The sequence below is a fragment of the Aquila chrysaetos genome, chromosome 4 (genome assembly GCF_900496995.4).
Source record: "Aquila chrysaetos chrysaetos chromosome 4, bAquChr1.4, whole genome shotgun sequence".
In the NCBI taxonomy this organism is placed as follows: domain Eukaryota; kingdom Metazoa; phylum Chordata; class Aves; order Accipitriformes; family Accipitridae; genus Aquila; species Aquila chrysaetos.
In genome coordinates, this window is record NC_044007.1 from 1,801,374 (window position 1) to 1,820,150 (window position 18,777).

At 46.5% G+C, this 18,777-nt stretch overlaps 2 protein-coding genes and 1 long non-coding RNA gene across 3 annotated transcripts; 2 read left to right on the forward strand and 1 right to left on the reverse strand.

Annotated features, from left to right (window-relative positions):
• Nucleotides 1–720: 720 nt before the first annotated feature.
• On the reverse strand, nt 721–11,033 carry LOC121233266. The gene is made up of 3 exons (XR_005932258.1): nt 10,234–11,033; nt 3,487–3,596; nt 721–1,059 (listed from the first exon to the last, which is right to left on the reverse strand). It is a non-coding gene; the product is annotated as an uncharacterized LOC121233266 (long non-coding RNA).
• Nucleotides 1,232–5,060, forward strand: LOC115340748 (lymphocyte antigen 6E-like). The gene is made up of 3 exons (XM_030012731.2): nt 1,232–1,343; nt 3,889–4,008; nt 4,602–5,060. The coding sequence occupies exons 1-3, from the start codon at nt 1,292–1,294 to the stop codon at nt 4,808–4,810; spliced, it is 381 nt and encodes a 126-aa protein (XP_029868591.1). The 5' UTR covers nt 1,232–1,291; the 3' UTR covers nt 4,811–5,060.
• On the forward strand, nt 8,480–15,937 carry LOC115340749 (lymphocyte antigen 6E-like). The gene is made up of 3 exons (XM_030012732.2): nt 8,480–8,705; nt 12,498–12,617; nt 15,299–15,937. The coding sequence occupies exons 1-3, from the start codon at nt 8,654–8,656 to the stop codon at nt 15,505–15,507; spliced, it is 381 nt and encodes a 126-aa protein (XP_029868592.1). The 5' UTR covers nt 8,480–8,653; the 3' UTR covers nt 15,508–15,937.
• Nucleotides 15,938–18,777: the final 2,840 nt, after the last annotated feature.

The window sequence follows — 18,777 nt, forward strand, 5'->3', positions numbered from 1 at the left end:
GAAAACTGGGTGCTCATCCCCTCCACCCTGCTCTGGGCACAGGCAGAGACAGAAATTGTTGGGGGCTGAAGCTGCTGTAGAAAAGGAAGAACTGGGCAAAGGAAGAATGACTGGAAGCAAAAGACTCATCACAGGGGTTGGGCATGGGGCCATCTGCCCAGGATCTTGCAGACAGGTGATCAGAGGAAGAGCCTATGAACCAACTTCTTGGGGAGTAATTTGGGGAAAACAAAGAGCAACTGGATGTTCTGTATTCTGTTTCCACATCATCTGTGATCTTACAAACCTTGACTCTGAGCTCCCCTTGATCATGTCTCTCTCTAAAGATGAAGGGTCCTGGTCTGCTGAGATGTCTTCTTGACCAGGACTTGTTTTATTTCTCAGTCATTTTTGCTCCCATTCGTAGTTTAACTCCTGCAGCTGTTTCCATGCACTTTGTGCCTCTGCTGCATCCTGAGTCATTTGGCAAGAGTTGATTTGGCAAGTGGTTGTGGGAGCAGAAGGAGGGAGCCCAGATGGACTGGCAAGGTCACGAGGGACTGGAAAAACCTGACAGAGTCCAGAGTTGGTCTATAGGTAGCAACAAACATCATTGCTTGGAAACCCTGGATGCTTCTGGAGGACAGAGAAGCAGAGCAAAACAGAAGCATCGGACCCCATCCCTGCCTGGACCACGGGATCCTCTGAGTTGGAGTCTTCAGGCACAAATAGTGTCATTGCAGGAATGATACCAGCTGGTTTTCTGCTTAAAGCACTTTCCTTAGTACAAGTGAGATAATGCTGAATGACTGCGGACAACCCAGCGAAAATCTTTTTTGCCTCCTCTCCCACTTCCCACAGATGTGAAGCTCTCATATCCATGGCAGAGAGAAAGGATGGAGGATGCCAGGTGACACCTACTATCTTGCAAGCGATGAGCCACCCCAGCCTGGCGTGGCTGCCTCTGCTTTGCTCCAGGTTTCGCGGTTCAGCCCAGTGGAGTGAGAAGGGACTCCCATGTTTGAATCAGATAAATTGTTCCCCAAATTAGCAATGCAGACATGGTCAGCAGGAGTAGGCCTTGGAAAAAAAGATTGGATCTGAATGATATGTAAAAAAAAATTGCTACCTGGAGCCTTGTAATAGGTTCCTACGCACAAACACACCCATCACTGATCACATCTTATGTGCTGTCACTCCCCAAACCTCAAATTACTGTAATCAAAGGAAGTCAAAGTAAACGTGGTCCCAGTATAAAACCTTACCGTAGTGCACCATCCCACATTGTTCAGGCTCTGAGGGCACAACAACCATGAAGGCTTTTCTGATTGCCCTGCTGGCGGTAGTCCTGTGTGCCGAGCAAGGTAAGGAGCTTTGGAAGCTGAAAGCGCCAGATGGAGAGGATGAAAATACCAGCAGGGAAATTAGAGATAACTCAGGGACAAGACAGTTCGGCAGATTTTATTGCAATTGGTGAGGTCTTGGTAGTGCAGTTTTTCTTTGGCATCAGCTGCGTCAAGCAATATTTAGTGTGGTTGAGTCTTAGCTTCTGGGTGAGTTCTGCCGAGGTACCCATAACCCAAAGAAAATGAGCTCACTGCTCTGGTTTCTCACACCCTCAAGTATTAAGCTCCGACCACTCACATCTGAAGATAGGCATGTGAACTGAAAAATGCTAACAAGAATCAAGCTGGGCTCAAAATTTTGTTGTTGTTTTTATTTTTGTTCCTGAATGAAAATTGAAGAGTTGTTGATAAAGGTAATATAGCTAGTATTGACACCGCATCCTCTGCCAGCGTTTCACTTTATTTCCCACAATAACATTACAATTAAGAAACTAGGTTGCTGGCAGATATTTGAAAGCCTAAGAGCTCTTTGCTTATAGGTTTGAAGAGCTTTTTTAAGTGTCTGGGAGTGAGGGTGTTTGTAATGGGATCCACAATGCTCTGTGCTCATCCTCTTTCAAAAGGAAGTGCAGCTCTAACTAGATAATTGTGTAGAAATACCTCGTTGAGAAACATTGGCTCTGTGCATGTATTTGCCATCCCGAGGAGTACTGCGAGGCTTTTTTGCACCATTAAGGCAATTTCTGGCTGCATTCACAAAACTAGAGCTAATGGAGGGTGGAGGCCAGACGCAGGCAAGGCTTTATAACAGCTATAATGGTTTAAGCTGTTATTGTTTCCTGACTGAGAGGGATTTTCCTTGCAACAGTCAGTGAATACGAGTGCATTTCAGTTGTTTTCACACACACACGCTGGGGTCTCGGCTCCATCTGCAGCAGGAAGTGGTTTGAACAACTTTGTGAGATTTGGCAGAAAACCAGATCAGAGAGTGCTACAGGGTCTGTAAAATGCAATAACGCTTGCTGGGCAGCGCGTCTGGGATTGCTCTGGCATGGTCTTCAAAGGGACATTAGCCCACAGCTCGAGTTGGGGGACCTCCAGAGGAGAGGTGAGAGGCTTAATTTATCCAAGTGATGGAGAACCGGCGAGTGCTGAACGGCCACTTAAAGAGAAGTTAAAACCAGGATGCAGGACGGATGATTTTATGTGTTGTTATGGAGAACCCCTGCGCTCGCAACACCTGGCACTAGAAAAGAGCATCTGGGTAGGTTTCAGAGCAAGACCATCAGTCATGCTGAGGCAACCAGAGCCTTACCCAAGGCATCTGAGCTCCCCACATCACAGAGGGGAGGCCTTTTCTTCTCCTACCTGGGGTAGTTAGGACCTAAAATGGCTTTTAATTGTCTTTTTAAACTGCTTCTGGAATTGTCTAACCAAGCCTCATGGGCCAGGTTCAACTTCAGAGATGAATTTGAAACAACAGCAGCTGGGCTTTGGAGAGTCCCTGGGAGGAGTTCCCTTGTTAAAACCAGGTTCAAATTCAATTGAAGGGGGCTATTCTGTGCAGAAATACGAGCCTTCCTGGGCTGAGAAAGCCAGGAGGAACTGAACAAGGGAAATTTCAGCCTAACAGAGGACCCTTCCTGGTTTGCAACTTGGTCACCTTCACCCAAGAGCTCTTCACCACTGGTGACAATGGAACAGGCTGTCCCGAGAGCAGCTTAACTGCCTCTGTCACCCCTGCTCAGACATGAGGAGCATTTAATGGGACTCTGAACAGGAGGGAAACAGTTTCCACCAGTTGTGAATCGACCTCCAGGGAACGAGATGACACGTGCTGGTGTTTCTAGCATGGCCAGCTGGCCAGCCTGGAATTTTACTCAGTTTACTTCAGTTTTGTCAGAAATACATATCCTACCTCATTCAGGCTTTGTAATAGACCTGGCTCAGCCCTGCTAATAATATCACTGAGAACATGTTGTTCCAGGCGCTGGTAGAAATAATCTCTCTATTGTCCAGAGCAACCTCTCCCAGGGAACTCCCTTTAATGGGGTTCTGTGCTCAGTAATTTATCTCGCAGGGGTGTCATAGGCTTTAATTAATTCAGGTCTGCACAGTGTTTTGCAGATGCAATCTGAAAATACTAAAACTAAGCTCTTACCTGAGAACAGTGCCAGTTCATCCTCTGCTTGCCAGAACTATACCAGACCCAGCTGGGCAGGGCGCGAGCTCTGTTTTTGCAGGTTGGCTGTCAACCGGGCCAATGCGGACCTTGGGGAGAAAGAAAGGTCACCTGAGAGTGCTGCTCAGGTTGAAAAAAAATGTGTTTTCAGGTTTAATCACCAAAAATCTCAAGTAAAGAAAGAAAACTTGTTTTGTTCTGTTTGTTTGCTTTTGCAGCTTCATTAATCAAAACCAACTTCTTATTTCACTTGTCGTGAAAACTTGTTTGTAACATACTTTTCACCTTGTATTTTCCAAGAGCGGACATGGCTTTTGACACTTTCTTCCCAGCAGGGCATTGCTGGAAACTACTAATATGTGTCATGTGCGCTCTTTCCAGCTTCCTCACTGTTTTGCTACACGTGCGACAATGAACACTCCAACTGGAACTGTCTTAAAACCTATAAGTGTGAAGACCATGAGAAATACTGTATAACCACATACAGCTCTGCTGGGTTTGGTGAGTACCAGCAACATGTCAAGGCTTTTTTTTTTTTTTTTTTTTCCCTCCAGAGACACTGATGAGCAAGAGTTTTTTTAGGGCAGTAGTTGGTCTTGCCGGAAAGAACTGATCACTGAGGTTTAAGGATCACAACACATAATGTGTGTGAATCCCTCAGCGGTGCTCTGTGATCCGCCACCTGGGGTATGTTCCTCACCACTTTGTGGGAGGGCTGGCTGGAGCACACAGATTTTCATGAGCAGACCCTGTTGCTTGATCTGAGAGCTCACACACACACACACTTCGTGATGGAAGGTGGAAAGGGGTTGGATGTAAGTAATGTGGGTTTAGAAACCGAAAATGCATTGGCAGTGATTTTTTGCTGTCCTACATGAAACATGGTGTGGTTTCTACCAAGGACTTTCTAGTGTCATGCATTTGATACAGGTCGTGTGGACCCTCACCCAGCACTCATCAAATCCACTGATTGCTGTTATCGCTGCATTGCAAATTAAGCATAGTGCAATACACCTCCTCCTACCGTCCTCTGGTCAGCTTTTGCAGAAGAATCTTCAATCACAGCTCTCCTTTCTTGTCTATTCTCCATCCAGGCAAGGACATAGGACACCGCATCACCAAGAAATGTTCCGTAGACTGTCCTGAGACGAACGTGGACTTCGGTATGGCGGCTTATTCCACCAAATGCTGTAGTACCTCCCTGTGCAATTTCAGTGGTGCCAACAGCATAAAAATCAGCTACGCTGTGATGTTCCTGGGAATTGTGGCCAGTTTGATCTGTGTCATCAGGGCAGGATTGTGATGAGGGGTGGGAGAAGATGTGACAACCCAAGAACCTACAAGGTATTCCCCAGCTGAGAAACCAACACCCTCTGTCAAGTGTCTCCAACAGTGTCTATGCTACCCTGATTTTTTCCAAGACACTGTTTCAGACCCCATCCACAAAATGGCATGGCAGCGTAGCTCCTATCTTTTCCCCTGTATCATTTGTTGTTTTGTACTAATCTTCCCTGGGAAAGCTCTTTTGATAGCATGTGTGTGACAATTGTCAGACAAAATAAAGATTTATGTTATTCTAGCGTGTGTTTGCTATATCCACACTAAGATCAGCCTGAGAAAACAGCTCTGCCAGAAAGGGCTGTAGTCTGAATCTCTACTTCACATTGAATTCCTCTTTTCAGCACCTGAGAATCTTCTCCTGGCTGCCTTTCCCAATTGACTCAGTTGCATCCCGCAGCTCAGGACAGACACTACACAGAGCCAGATGTTCTGCCTGATCACTCAGTGCTAACGAATGAAGGTGTCAATCTGGAGAGGTCAAAGATGTTTGTGTTGTTCTCATTGCAAGCAACAGCGAGAATTGTTTTGTAACTGCTAACGCACAGGACTGGGGGTTTTCCAGGTATTCGTCGTGCTCCTGGCTGTGCTGCAACGTTCTCATGTGATCTCTGCAGGGTGGATGGTTTCGGCTTTTAAAATAGGTAAAGGGCCCACACCAAGATGCTGGAGATGTCCAAGATGAGGATGGTACTGCTGGAATCTGTCCTGATGGAAAGGGGACCTCCATGCCTGCTTGGAGAAGGTGCTGCTGTCTGAGCGATTGCTCATGACAAAACGGGCAGAAAAAGCCTGGCAAAGGCAACGGGTGTCTGATCTGGTGGGGAGGTCTCTGCTCCTTCCCTTTCCTCCGTCGCTGCTGCATTTCCACGTTTGAGGATGGAGGAGATGGGGTGGAGATCTCCTTCAGCTCTCGGAGGAGCAGAACTATAGCTAAGGTGGGCAAAATACATGTACTTTTGCAGGTGGAGGGTGCGTAAGTCCCAGCTGAGCAATTTATAAGTGCAGTGCTGCATTTCAGGAGGGCTTGTATAAAAGTGGTACCTAGAAAAAAGCCCTGACATTTGCAGCCCAGGTGAATTTGAGGGGAGTGCTGCTCTACCAGGGCTCAAGAAAGGCTGCAAAGTGCACGTGTTTCTGTACAACGGGGAGAAAATGCAGCGCTGGCCAAAGGCTGTGAAGATGGGATAAGGTTTAGTCATCCTATAAAAATGTAATTTCTGAGCAAGGAGGGTGTTCTGGCATTGATTTAAATATGAGATGGGCTAACTGAAGAATGGTAGTGTTGTAGCATTTCTGTGCTGAGGGACTAACTGAAACTTGTTTTTTTGCACTTCTTTTTAACCACTTTTCCCATCGCTTTTCCTATATGTTAATCACAATAATTTCTGAAATGATTCTCAAAGCTTTTGGCCAACTTGAAAATCCACAATTAGTGAAAACATCTGAGTTTCACAGTTCCTTTTAAATTTCAGCTTTTGTTTCATGACAGCTACGCATTTTCACCAAGATAAAGGAATCGTTTGCCCTTCTCACATGACAATTTCAACCAGGTTTAGAACAAGATGAGCGAAACACTCTCCTTCCTTCTCCACTCAGCAACTGTGTCAAGGGAAATAAGTCTTTCCACCCCATCCTCCACCCCCAGTTAAATCCCCTGTTACTCTTTCCAAAATCTTCTTGAAGTTTATAGCTTCCAAATACTTGTAAACTGTGATATTACCTTCTCCGTTGCCTTGGTCCCTCTGGTGTCCTAATCATCTGTGTCTTTTCTATCCCCATGGGTTCTTTTCAATCCATCTCACCTGGCACTGGTGAAGGATGAAGATAACATTAATATCAGGGGGACATATGGGACCAGTTGGAAGAGTGCAGGACCATCTAATGGAAAATCTCAACTGTCAGAAATCCTGCAATAACTCCTTTAAGAAATACAGCCTTGCCATCTCAAAATCTCAGCAGCTTGCAGGAGACAACAGATATTTTAGTTTTTGCTTGGATGAGACTACAAGGGGGGGGGGGGGGAAGTGCCTGGCTGAGCTGCTATTTCTGTACCTGTTAATGGATGCTGTTGGCTGAAATAAATCTGAATGTGGGCTGCCTCTGCAGCGCAACGTACAGGCTGTAGAATGACATCGCCTTGTGACTAGAGCCCCTCTTTCTGCTATTACCTCAAATAGTCAGCCATAAAAGTTGATTTACCAATAAAGACTCATGAAATCTCTTCTGAACTGGGGAAAATAAAATATTTCACAAGGAATAGAGGGTTGCACTGCCTGGCATGGAGGGTGCCAGCTTCTGTTTTCCTCCTGCCTGGTGTCTTACAAAGGCATTGGTCTTACGAAGCCAAACAACGCCCCTCCTTTGAGCTTTCTTGGTTAATTGCCACCTCTGTTCCCACTGAGTTTCATGCTCTACCTATTGAGAAAGCAGAAATTTTCTCACCTTAGTCATGCAGGTCTCCATACGAACAATATTTATATGTCCAATTTAGAGGTGTTGGAAAGACTTACATCACCTCAAGAACTAGGCATGCCTTTTTGGTGAGATAATGACTGTAGGTGGGTCATATTGGAAGCCCAAATATTTAATGGGAGATGGAAATCTGAGCAACTTTGAGACGAAGAAAAAAGGGAAATAAAACAGATGGAGAGCAGCAAGGGGCAGAGTCGCTGGCAGAAGCTTGGGGCATGCAGGTTGCTCCTGCAGCTCTGAGTGTCATGTGAAAGGGATCCAGCTGGACCATTTCTGGGACTGTGCCTCCATCCCCACGACTAGATGGCAAAAAGACAACGGTGGGAGGAAAAAGCAACAGCACTCAGAAGAAGGTGGGAAAGATTCTCATTTTATACAGGGAGATAGGATGAAACATGATAAAAAAGGAGGAATAAAGAGCACCGTATGGAAATCCAGTGGAGTACTCCGATTTGGCATTTCACATAATTTTTGGCTACAATTTTTTTTTTCCGAAGACTTAATGAGTTGAGATCCTTGATCAGGCAATCCCTCATTCTCCATGCTTTAACTGGTTTGTTTTTTTCTCCCTGACATTTATTTTTTGTGATTTGTGAAAAAAAGTCACAGCTTGTTCAATGTGATGGGAGTGGGTGTTATTTCTATTTTTTTAATTTAAGTGGTCATTTTCATTGCCCAGTGGAATTTATTTTCTAATAAGATAACATTTTCCCTCATATAAAATATCCAATTTTTTAACAGAAACATTTATGATTTTGAACTGCTGTCTTAAAAAGGCCCACAGAAAATTATGTCTGGTCCCCTATGAAATGCAGTGGAAGGATACTCCGCTTCTGATCTAGCTGTATTGACAATCCTGGGAGACATTTCGTAGAGGTTTCAATCCCAATTTCAATTTTAAATTCAATCAATTTCCATATGCACTAAAACAGTGCGCGAGGACAGGATCTTTAAGGATGCAGCCTGCTCTGAGACCCAAGTTGGCCTGGAAAGGAAAACGTTCCTCTTCTCATGTGGACACTGGTTTGTTTTTGTGTTTTGCTTTTCCTCCACTTATCCAGAATTAGAAACTGTTGCATACTTAACACTAGATGAGCAAGCTGCATTGTGAAACAACTAGGAAAAGAAGAAGTGGGGGGAGAATATATGCCTATTGAGATTTCCAGCAAAGCATACTTCCACATACAAGCACTGACACGTTACTCTCAATCAACCATCATCTGACACAGCAACCCTATAGTTATTATCCTAGCATCAAAGCAAACACTGCAGAGGTATAAAACCTGCCCTGGGTGAGTCCTGCTTGTTTTGGAGGCTGTGAGACCTATAAAGGATGAAGACTTCTCTTCTTGTCGTGCTCATCATAGCCCTGTGCACGGAGAGTGGTGAGTCTCCAAGAATTGCTTTGCACTACTAAGACCCCCCGAGTTGGGTCATGTCTTTCATATTGCAGGATGACAAGAGGATTTTGCAGCACGAATGGTAAAGCTGAAGGGTCATTAGGCTCTAGACAGTATCCCAGTCCTCAGGATAAGAAGCCAGAGGATGTATCCCCACCAGAAGTTGGAAGGATGCTGAGGAGCTGAAGTGGGGGATGAGATACCCACCTCACCTGGCTCTCGCAGTCCCAGCCCAACCCTTGGAGTGGCTCAGTGCAGGCAGCTGAGCACCCTTGGTCCAGCTCTGTGAGAGGGGGGGTTGGCTGAGGAATATCCAGAGCTGGACAGGGAGAGGACAATACGTGCAATAAAGCTGCAGATTTGACATGTAACTAGCTACAGCCTGATTTTTTAATTTTATTTTTTTTCACTTACTTGTTTACTGGTTCAATTACAAACCAGCATTACCTAAATTGGGAGAGATGGTCGTGCCACAAGAAGATGCAATTCTGGCTCCCATCTCTTTCTTGAAGCTTGTTGCTTTGAGGTATAACTTTTGCCAATGTTGATCTCGGGTCTGGGATGGAGATGCAGAGTCCCATTCTCATTCTGATAACTGGATTTTTTGGGAAGGATGCACTGGGAAACTGCACTTTAACTTTGCCTGGTTGGGCTCTGCCAAGGACCGCTGCCTGTGCTTCTGGGAGATGCCCTGTTTGCACAGAGGTGGGCTGTGGGTCAGGCAAGGAACAGAGGGTGCAGCCCTGAATATCCCTCTCTGACTATTCCAAGGGAATAGTTGATTCCTTCAGCTCGGGGGGCTTTTGCTTTATTGCAAACTGAATTTTTCTCAGGCTCTGCCGTAGGGTTTTACTTGCAAATTACTGGCCGTTCTGGTACAGGTCTAGCAGAGCACTTAGGCTCACACTTAATTTGAGGCTGTAAATGTTCTTACTGCAGGACTTCACAGGCTTCAGGCTTGGCATGTGCTAAATCATTGTGCTCAACAGGGTTGAGAAAGTTGAGGGTAATAAAAGGATTCTTTCCTGCAGCTTATCAACTGTAATCGCATTTTTTAAAAAGATCACGTAATGAGACAGCAAACTTACCAAAGGAGTCAGTGAAAATTAACACATACGCAGCACCACTTCGCTGTGCAATCTAGCCAGAAGGCTGGTTGCTGTTCCAATTAATCCTGAACCTGACTGATTTTAACAGTGTAAATCCTGCATCTGCCGGCATTTGCACTTGCTAATGCTTTACACGTGTAAGTTGTTTATCTGGGTGGTTCGAATTATTCACCTGAAAATCTTCCTTCAGGAGTGTTCTTTTTCCGTTAGAGCAGAGGTCTTGCGGGGTGCAGACAGCAGACCTCCAAAGGCAGCCTGGTTTAAACCCAGCTTTGCATCCCAAGTAGGGCACAGTTCAAAAGAAATACCGTTCCCTTCCCCACTCAGCCCTCGTTGCCGCAGATATCTCAACAGATGCAATAAAATAGATGTCTTTTTCAGTGGCATGAGCAAAATTGTCTTACCTGATTTCAGGGTCTTAACTGAGTTACCAGGTTAGGAGCCCATACGGCTCCAGAGTCCTCTGCAGTACACGGTGAGTGAGAAGGAAACCTCTTGAGCACAGAGGTTGGCAAAATCATCCCTGCAGGGTGCTTGCCCCCTCTCCTGGCTAGGAGGGTTCCAGGGCAACTGGGATCTGGCAGCTTTGGGAGGTTGGGATGAAACAGGACTTGGCCATGCAATAAGCTTCACTGTTTCCTCCACAGATTCAGGAAGTTTTTCTTGGAAAGGGCTTGATTAAAGAAGCTGCATTAATTAAGGAATAAAATGAGCTACATGTCTGGAAATCCCAGTTTGGGGACTCTGCTCTGGTCTACACTTATTCTGGGAGGAAAGGGTGGTTCCCAGTGGGGTGGAGCAGAAATGTGCCTGTATGGGGTTTGCACAATAAAGAATGAAGCCACACCACTTTGCGTGCAGATGGTCTAAAGGAGGATCCTAGAATTAGGAAAAAAAAAAAAAAATTATCCTGCAGTGTCAGGACAATACTGACTGCAAGAGCCACACAGGACAGCTGAGAGGTTCTGGAGTTGGAAATGACCAAGGTAGGAATTAAATTGCAATAGTCTCGGTATCAAGTCAGAGCGAGCGGGGTGCCAGGTCTAAGGCTTTTGAAATAAGGGTGTTGAGCATGGGAACAGAGGGAGATGGGATCTGAGTCACTGCGAGCCCAGTTGCCTGGTGTCTGTGTCCTCTGCTAGCTACTCTTCAGTGAGAGACAACAGAGGGAGAGCAGGAACTGTGAGGACTATGGACCACAAGAAGAAAGTGAAGGTCAGTGCTGGGTGGCCATGGAAAGGGAAAAGGGGCTGCTAGCTGGCGTGGGGAGAGAATACAGTTTCCACAGAGACAGAGAAGGATGAATAGTGCCCTAAAAGGCATTTTTGTGGCTTCCTATGAAATACAGTGACCGTGGTCACCTGGGGTCACGGTCTGAGCTGGGACCAGGTCTGGGCTAGTATGATGCTAAGGAGCACAGACCCTGTTTGGGCCAGAAGAGCTTGTCTAAGGTTAAACAAGGGCAGCAATGAGGTTGGGGCATTGCTGGCAAAGGCAGTAACAATGGCAAAGAAGCTCGGGCAAGGGAGAAGAGCAAGGGAGACGAAGAGCAAGGAAGGCAAAGCTAAAGGACAGTGCTGGTACAAGAATAAGAGGGGTATTAACTGGCCATAGATAGGGATATCCTGGAAATAAGAATGAGTCTAATCCCTGGTGGGTGACATTACTGCAGGAGTGTTTGCTCCAGATAAACAGATGAGTAGGAAATTCCCCTTATCATGCAGAGAAACCTTCCCCAAGGATCTCTTTGCTATGAATGACTGCTTTAGCTTACTTGAGTGCAAGCTGTTTTCATTCATTCATACTAGCACAGCGCTTTGCAGATGCACAGTGTTACAGATGTACACATTTTGTAGTGTTAGGCAGTCATCACCCACAGATGGCTGTAAAAAGGAATCTGCTGCAGCCAAGGGGGTGGTTTGCTGAGTCCTGTCTTCTACAGGTCCAAGATTGCCTCCCCACACAGGAGAGCTCTGAAAATGAACCAGCCAAATGCTAGGATCCATCCTCCCAGCAAATGCTGAGAACCAGATCTAGGTCACTTGTCCCTCATTTGAGATACATTGTGGGGGCATGCAGTAAAATATTCATGCCTAGTTTGGCCAGAGGGCGTTACTCTTAGGTCTGTGTCTCTCTTTTTGTATTCAAAAAAGGTTTTTAAAGTAATTCACTGTTGGTTTGTGTGCTCTGAGAAAGGATGTGTAGGCCAGGACTCTTCAGATGACTTGAAAAGGATGCGAAAGAGTGTGGACAGGAATCCACTGTTCTCTTTCTATACAAGAAATAGTGGCCACCAACCAAGGCTTGGAGGAGCCAGGTTGGAAAGAAACCACAAGAGCTTCATGCTGCAAGTGGTAGTAGACTGGGGTGCTCTTCCCAAAAGCACACTGGGGATGCCAGATGTTCAAATGGGACACTCGAGTAAGTATCCAGAAAGAAGATCCTTTGAGGGTTACTAAATGAGCAAACCACATCAGTGTCAGGAATCTGAGCTTAAAGTAATTTGCATCCAGGAGAGTTGCTGGGGCCAAGTTTCACACACCCAGAAGGTTGTCTGCCTTTGGCCACTGGGCTTGACAGATCCTCCATCTGGACGAGCACCACCAGTTTTGTGCTCCTATGGGTATTTCTAGAGGGGATTGATGGGTGTTGTGTGCTTCTTTTGCAGCTTTCTCCTTGACATGTTTCACATGCAAAGATGCAACTTCCAATTTACATTGTCTCAGTACAACCACATGCTCTGACCATGAGAAGTACTGTCTCACAACCTATTCTACCACAGGACTCGGTAAGTGTGAAGCTTTTCTAAGGCTCTGATGACAAAATGGGGTTCAGGTTAGGCTGACTGCAAAGCCTCCTCCCACCATGAGTTGTGATGGAACAATTAATGACGATTGTAGCACACAGAGAGCAAATCTTGCAGCAGGTGGGAACTCAGCATAGCCTGTCTCTGTTGCAATATATCGTATCAATACTGCACTGCTTATTAAACACACTCAGGAAAGGGAGTGTCATGGTTTAATCCCAGCCGGCAACTAAGCCCCACACAGCCATTCGCTCACTCCCCCCCCCGGTGGGATGGGGGAGAGAATCAGAAGAGTAAAAGTGAGAAAACTCGTGGGCTGATATAAAGACGGTTTAACAAGTAAAGCAAAAGCCGCATGTTCAAGCAAAATAAGGAATTCATTCACTACTTCCCATGGGCAGGCAGGTGTTCAGCCATCTCCAGGAAAGCAGGGCTCCATCATGCATAATGGTTACTTGGGAAGACAGACGCCATCACTCTGAATGTCCCCTTCTTCCTTCTTCTTCCCCCAGCTTTATATGCTGAGCATGACGTCATATGGTCTGGAATATCCCTTTGGTCAGTTGGGGTCAGCTGTCCCAGTTGTGTCCCCTCCCAACTTCTTGTGCCCCCCCAGCCTCCTCGCTGCTGGGGTGGGGTGAGAAGCAGAAAAGCCCTTGGCTCTGTGTAAGCACTGCTCAGCAGTAATTAAAACATCCCTGTGTTATCAACACTGTTTTCAGCACAAATCCAAAATGTAGCCCCATACTAGCTACTATGACGAAAATTAACCCCATCCCACCCAAAACCAGCACATTCTCCACCCCTTATTCCATACCATTTACGTCATGCTCAGGTCCTGTGCTATCCAATGCATCCTCATTACCCACCACTCCCCTTCCCATCCTTTGATGTAATACACAGATATCATTACCGTAGTCTATGGACCACCCTTGTAAAATGTCCACAAAATGTCCAGAAATGTCCACAAATTGAGTTAATTTAGTCCATGACTTTGGGCTCCATCTCTTATAGTGGTCACTCAGAACAGGAGAGGTGGTGTGTTGCGTGGAGTTATTGGGCACCAAAGCCAGCTCAGGTTGGGTCACTGCTGCACTTGCACTGCTTCTTCTAAGGCTTGTCCTCTATTGGTTCAGGTGGTTCCTGCTATAGTAATTCCTAAAACATGCAACACAAATCATGGGTTACAACAATCTAAAGGTATTTCTACTACAATCTCCACCCCTGGAGATTGGTCCCTTTGGACCAGACCATGGGGTTTAAAACTGCAATAAACTCCTCCCCTTTCCCCTGCTCCGGCTTGGGCTTGTCTATAGACTGCAGTCCCTTAGGGGAGTACCTGCTCCACTTTGTCTGTGAGCCACAGTCTCTCCAGGGGTATACATGCTGCAGCATAGACTTATCCACAGCCACAGTTGCTTTCAGGTGTACCTGTTCCAGCGTGGACTTATCCACAGATACTTCAAGGTGTACCTTCTCCAGCATGGATTTATCCTTGGGCCACAATCCCTTCAGAGGTATACCTGCTGTGGCACAGACATAACCACGGCCACAGACACTTCGAGATGTACCTGGTCTGGCATGGGCTTATCCACGGCCGCAGACACTTCAGGATGTCCTGCTCCTGCGTGGACTCCTCCACAGGTCACAGTCCCTTCGACTAGAGTTCACACTGGTGTTCCAGCCTGACCGGTACAGCAGCACAGAAACAGCAGCGATGCCCTGGCCATCTGCCAGCCCAGGCACATCACCATTGCTGTTATCAGAATGTTCCCAGGCACAGCAGAGTAAGATGATAAGCAGTATAGCAAGCAGTGAAAGCAAAAAGCAGCCACTAACGAGCTCTAGACTCTAATATACAGTAAGGCAAGTAAGCCCCACGGCAAGCACAGGAGCCTGCCAATTAAAAGCTAAACAGCAATAACAGCTATAAATTCGATCTAGCACATTCCAAGCAAACCCGTCATTATCTCAAACCCTCTGAGCCCCATGTTGGGTATCAAAAAGGACTGTCATGGTTTAACCCCAGCCGGCAACTAAGCCCCACACAGCCACTCGCTCACTCCCCCAGGTGGGATGGGGGAGAGAATCGGAAGGGTAAAAGTGAAAAAATTTGTCGGTTCAGATAAAGACGTTTTCAGCACAAATTTAAAACATAGCCCCGTAGTAGCTACTGTGAAGAATATTAATTCTATGCCAGCCAAAACTAGCACAGAGAGATACTGGAAGAGAGAGGATTTCTCTGCACAAACCCCGTGTCTCATCTCCAAGCTCAAATATATGCTCATGAGGTGGTGGGATTGGAAAGGGCCAGGTCCTGTGGAAGGAGCAATCCCAAGGCATGGTGAGGATGATGTCTTGCAATCTTGCACCGTACAAATGCATTAGATCTCTGAATTCTTGCCCTAGGTTGCACTCAGTTGGCCCTGAAAACAGCAGAGTCGTAAGGCCTGGAGATCGTCTCCATAGGTCGCACATACACAAATAACGATGCAGTGCAACGAAGCCCAAGGGAAAACCAACAGCATTGAGTACAGAACAATGTATTCCCCACTGGATAGTGCACAGCCAGTCTATCATTGAAGTCTGTAAAAAATATACAAGACAAACTTGTATATTGAAAACTTGACTTTTCTCCCTGTTTTCTCTCTTTCCCACTTCAGGCAATGACCGTAACCAGCGTATTACCAAGAAATGTTCTGCATTTTGCCCAACAATTGACCTGAATATTGGCATAGCCGGGGTCGCTACCAGCTGCTGCGAGACTTCCCTGTGCAACATCAGCGGTGCCAGCAGTGTGAAAACCAGCTACACTATGATAGCTCTGGGCGTCTTGGCCAGTCTCGCCTGCATCCTCCGGCTGGGTTTTTAAATGGGCTGGGAAGGGGGAAAGGAGCTGCCTGGCCTTGCATTGCAAGGGATCAAACCCTCATCTGTACAGTGTGAATGCTGCCCTGTTTCTCCTACCTGGAAGGTCACATCCCATCACCAAATATTTTTGCTTTCTGTGCTCTGATGGCAATGCGCGAGAGCACAGCCCTACCTCAGAATGGTGTCTGGAAGAGAAAGGCGTGATGTGGAGCCTTGCACATGCAGAAGGGCACCATATAGTCACCATCTCTCTTACTATTGGCCTTTATTCCTCCATGCATTTTTTCCCCCTTCATTTTGTCCCTGCCATTCTCTTGTGCCATTTTTCCCTTTATACCATTTTCTGCCCTGTATCATTTTGCTCTGAGGAAGCCTTTAATATTATAGTTGTTAAACAGAAGCTGGGCACAATAAAGTGTTATTTTATTCTATTGTGTGACTGTGTGGTATGGTACATCGGGCGTAGCAGCTGGATGCATCCACGTTAGCAGCAATAAAAGCGGAGGCGTTAGTCTGCAAGTCGAATTGAAATAATGCTGAAATATATTGCAATTGCTTTGCATTCACTTCAGGAAGCCTCTCCCCAGATTTTTCTTTTTTTTCTGCATTGGCAGAAGTGTCATTTTGTGACTCCATTTCAGAGTAAACTGTATTCTATTTAACTTGCTTTCAGTTTCTCTTCTGGGTCAGCCAGCTGAAAGGAAATGGCTGTTGAGCTCTCCAGCAGGCAAACAGAGGGGACAAGGCGGGACCCAGCAAGAAGGGATCTTGAGCATTAAGTTTTCTTTAAACTGATTTAAGATCTTCCAGTGGAAATTGCTTTATAAGCATTACGGATTATTTTGAAAGGGAAGAAAAGCATCTTGCATGGTGCTTAAAGGAAAATCATCGGAAAAGACAGACCGTTTCTACCGTGTGTCTGCTGAGTCTGGAAATTTCAGCTTCATCTATAACAAAATACTAACTTTGAAAATAAATCTTTCATGTTTGCTGGTCAAGTTTCCTATCGGGGTTAAAGTTGAAGGAACCATTCCTCTGCACTGACCTTCCTTATGGATAATCTTAGCTGGGAATGAGAGATTTGCTCACTCAAACCCTTCTGAAGTGAGTCACAGGAGGCTGAAATGCTTTCTCCTGAGCTGAAGAAGCTCTCTTCGAGGATTACCCCAACAAGATCTCCCAGGATAATTAGTTGGGTGCAGCTCACCCAGCTGGTTTTCTCTCTGTGGACTCATTGCACAGGGAGAGCAGCTACACACTTTGCTCGGTCTGCTGGGTATTTTACTGAGAGCAGAGGAACAACAACACTCAGAAACAGCTGGATATTTATAAGAGGTTTGCAAAGGAAATGTGGTCTCATAGCTCCAGCTCACCCCGACCTGCTCCCATCCCTTCTTGTCCACCCTCCCTCCTATTCACATCCGACCCCCAGCTGTGCACTCCCTGGCTGTTTTCTCTCTCAGCCTTCCCCGTTGGATTCTTCATCCAGCCTTAGTCTGGGCTTTACCTCCAACTTCTATTTTCTCACTAGAGCCTCAGCTCATTTTTTTCTCCTTGGTGCAAATGCAAGATTGGCCAAGGATAGTCCAGCTTTAGCCATGAGACTCTCCGTTGTCCTCACAGTTTCTATTGCACTGCCATCCCACAGCTGAGCTGGCTCCAGCCTTCTGTCCAATCCACTCTCTTCACCTTTCTTCCCCTCCTGCCAGATTTAGAGATATTCAAGCAGCACACACATTTGAACACCTCAAATGAGCCGAGAACTGTTCTGTGGCCTTGGATGGCCATACTCTGCCCCACACCCAGATCATAAGGTGGTAACAACCGAACTATTTGAAGTAGTCTTCAGCCTTTGCTATCCACAGGTTTAGGATTTCTTAGGGACAACGCTGATGAATACAGAACTGCTCTTGGCATCCAGGTTTAAAATAAGGTCATGTCTTGTGCTACCTGAACTTGGTAGGTGCCTCCGTTTTGGGCCGGGAGGGAACCTGGCACGTGAAGGAAGGTATAAAAATGTGTGGGCAAAGGGGGCAAAGGCACGTGGTTGAGTCTGCTTCTGCTGTGGAGGCTTTCATGGTCTGGTTATGGCTGTTGCATGGAGAATTTATGATCAGCACTAGGAAGCCAGGAGTCCCATCCCTAAGGGAGCAGCTCCATCCACGGGTCCCAGCCTGCCTCCTTCTTGTCTGGTTTCTCCCATAGGTTTTGCATTCCCTGCTGCCCAGCAACACAACCCATGCACGTGGGCCAAAGTTGACCCACATCTCAGGTTACATAAAAGGGTCCTTATCTGGAGGTGGGAGCAGCAATTGCCCTGAGGTACAGGAGGTCCTAAACCCATGAAAGCTCCCTTAGTGAACCCTCCCTTGGCAACGGGTGTTGTGTAAGAGGAGACTCCTCTCTGCCAGCCTCCCTGAGAAATCCTGATGTGACATCACCCACGCAGATGCTGCTGCCTAATTCCACATCTCTCCGCCCAGCGTTTCTTATTTGCTGGCTCCCATGGTTGCATACTCCTTGCATGAGAGTGGCGAGCTGCCCTGCAGAGACATCTGGGATGCCTGGAGCGCTCTCAGGAAGAAGATGGGCATCTCATCCAAATAGTTGGGATTGCTCCTGGGAGGTAGCTGTCTGTCTCTCCCTGGATTATGGAAAAGCTCAGTTTTCGGTTCTCCAAGTCACTGTGCCAGGACCTGAATCAGCCAAGGGGGCCTTGCCTTGCCTAAATTAGGCACCTGGAGGAGGTGGTTTAACTTTGGCCCTTCTTTTCCCTCACTCAGGGCTCTATCCCCACTGATTCTGAAGGACCTGTGCTGCCTTCTGCTCTCCTTAAATAATTTGGCTGTCTTTTCCCTCACAACATGAAATTTCTTCCCTTTCGCTCTGTTTATTTGCCCAGATCCGATTAACACCCAATGAATCAATGGCAAAGTGAGAGACAAGATGGATGCACAAGATCAAAGCAAGGTCTCCGCTGGGTCTAAAAAGCGTCTGGAAGCCATGGAAAGAGACAAAGGCATCCCTTTTTCAAAATTAACTGCCGCTCTCTTGTCATATAGCCAACTCATGGCTCCATTTTGAGGTCCATTTTAGTTTTCCTGAATGGTTAGTGATGAGATATTACTCTACAGAGGTCATTCAGCTTCCTTGAGTTTTTTGCAGTCTTCCTCAGTCTTACTTCTCACTTGGTGTCCCTGGCTTGCCGGCTCCAGGCCCTCCTCCAGGCTGAAGGCTGTGATGCTGGGCAGCAGGAGACATCCTCCCCACG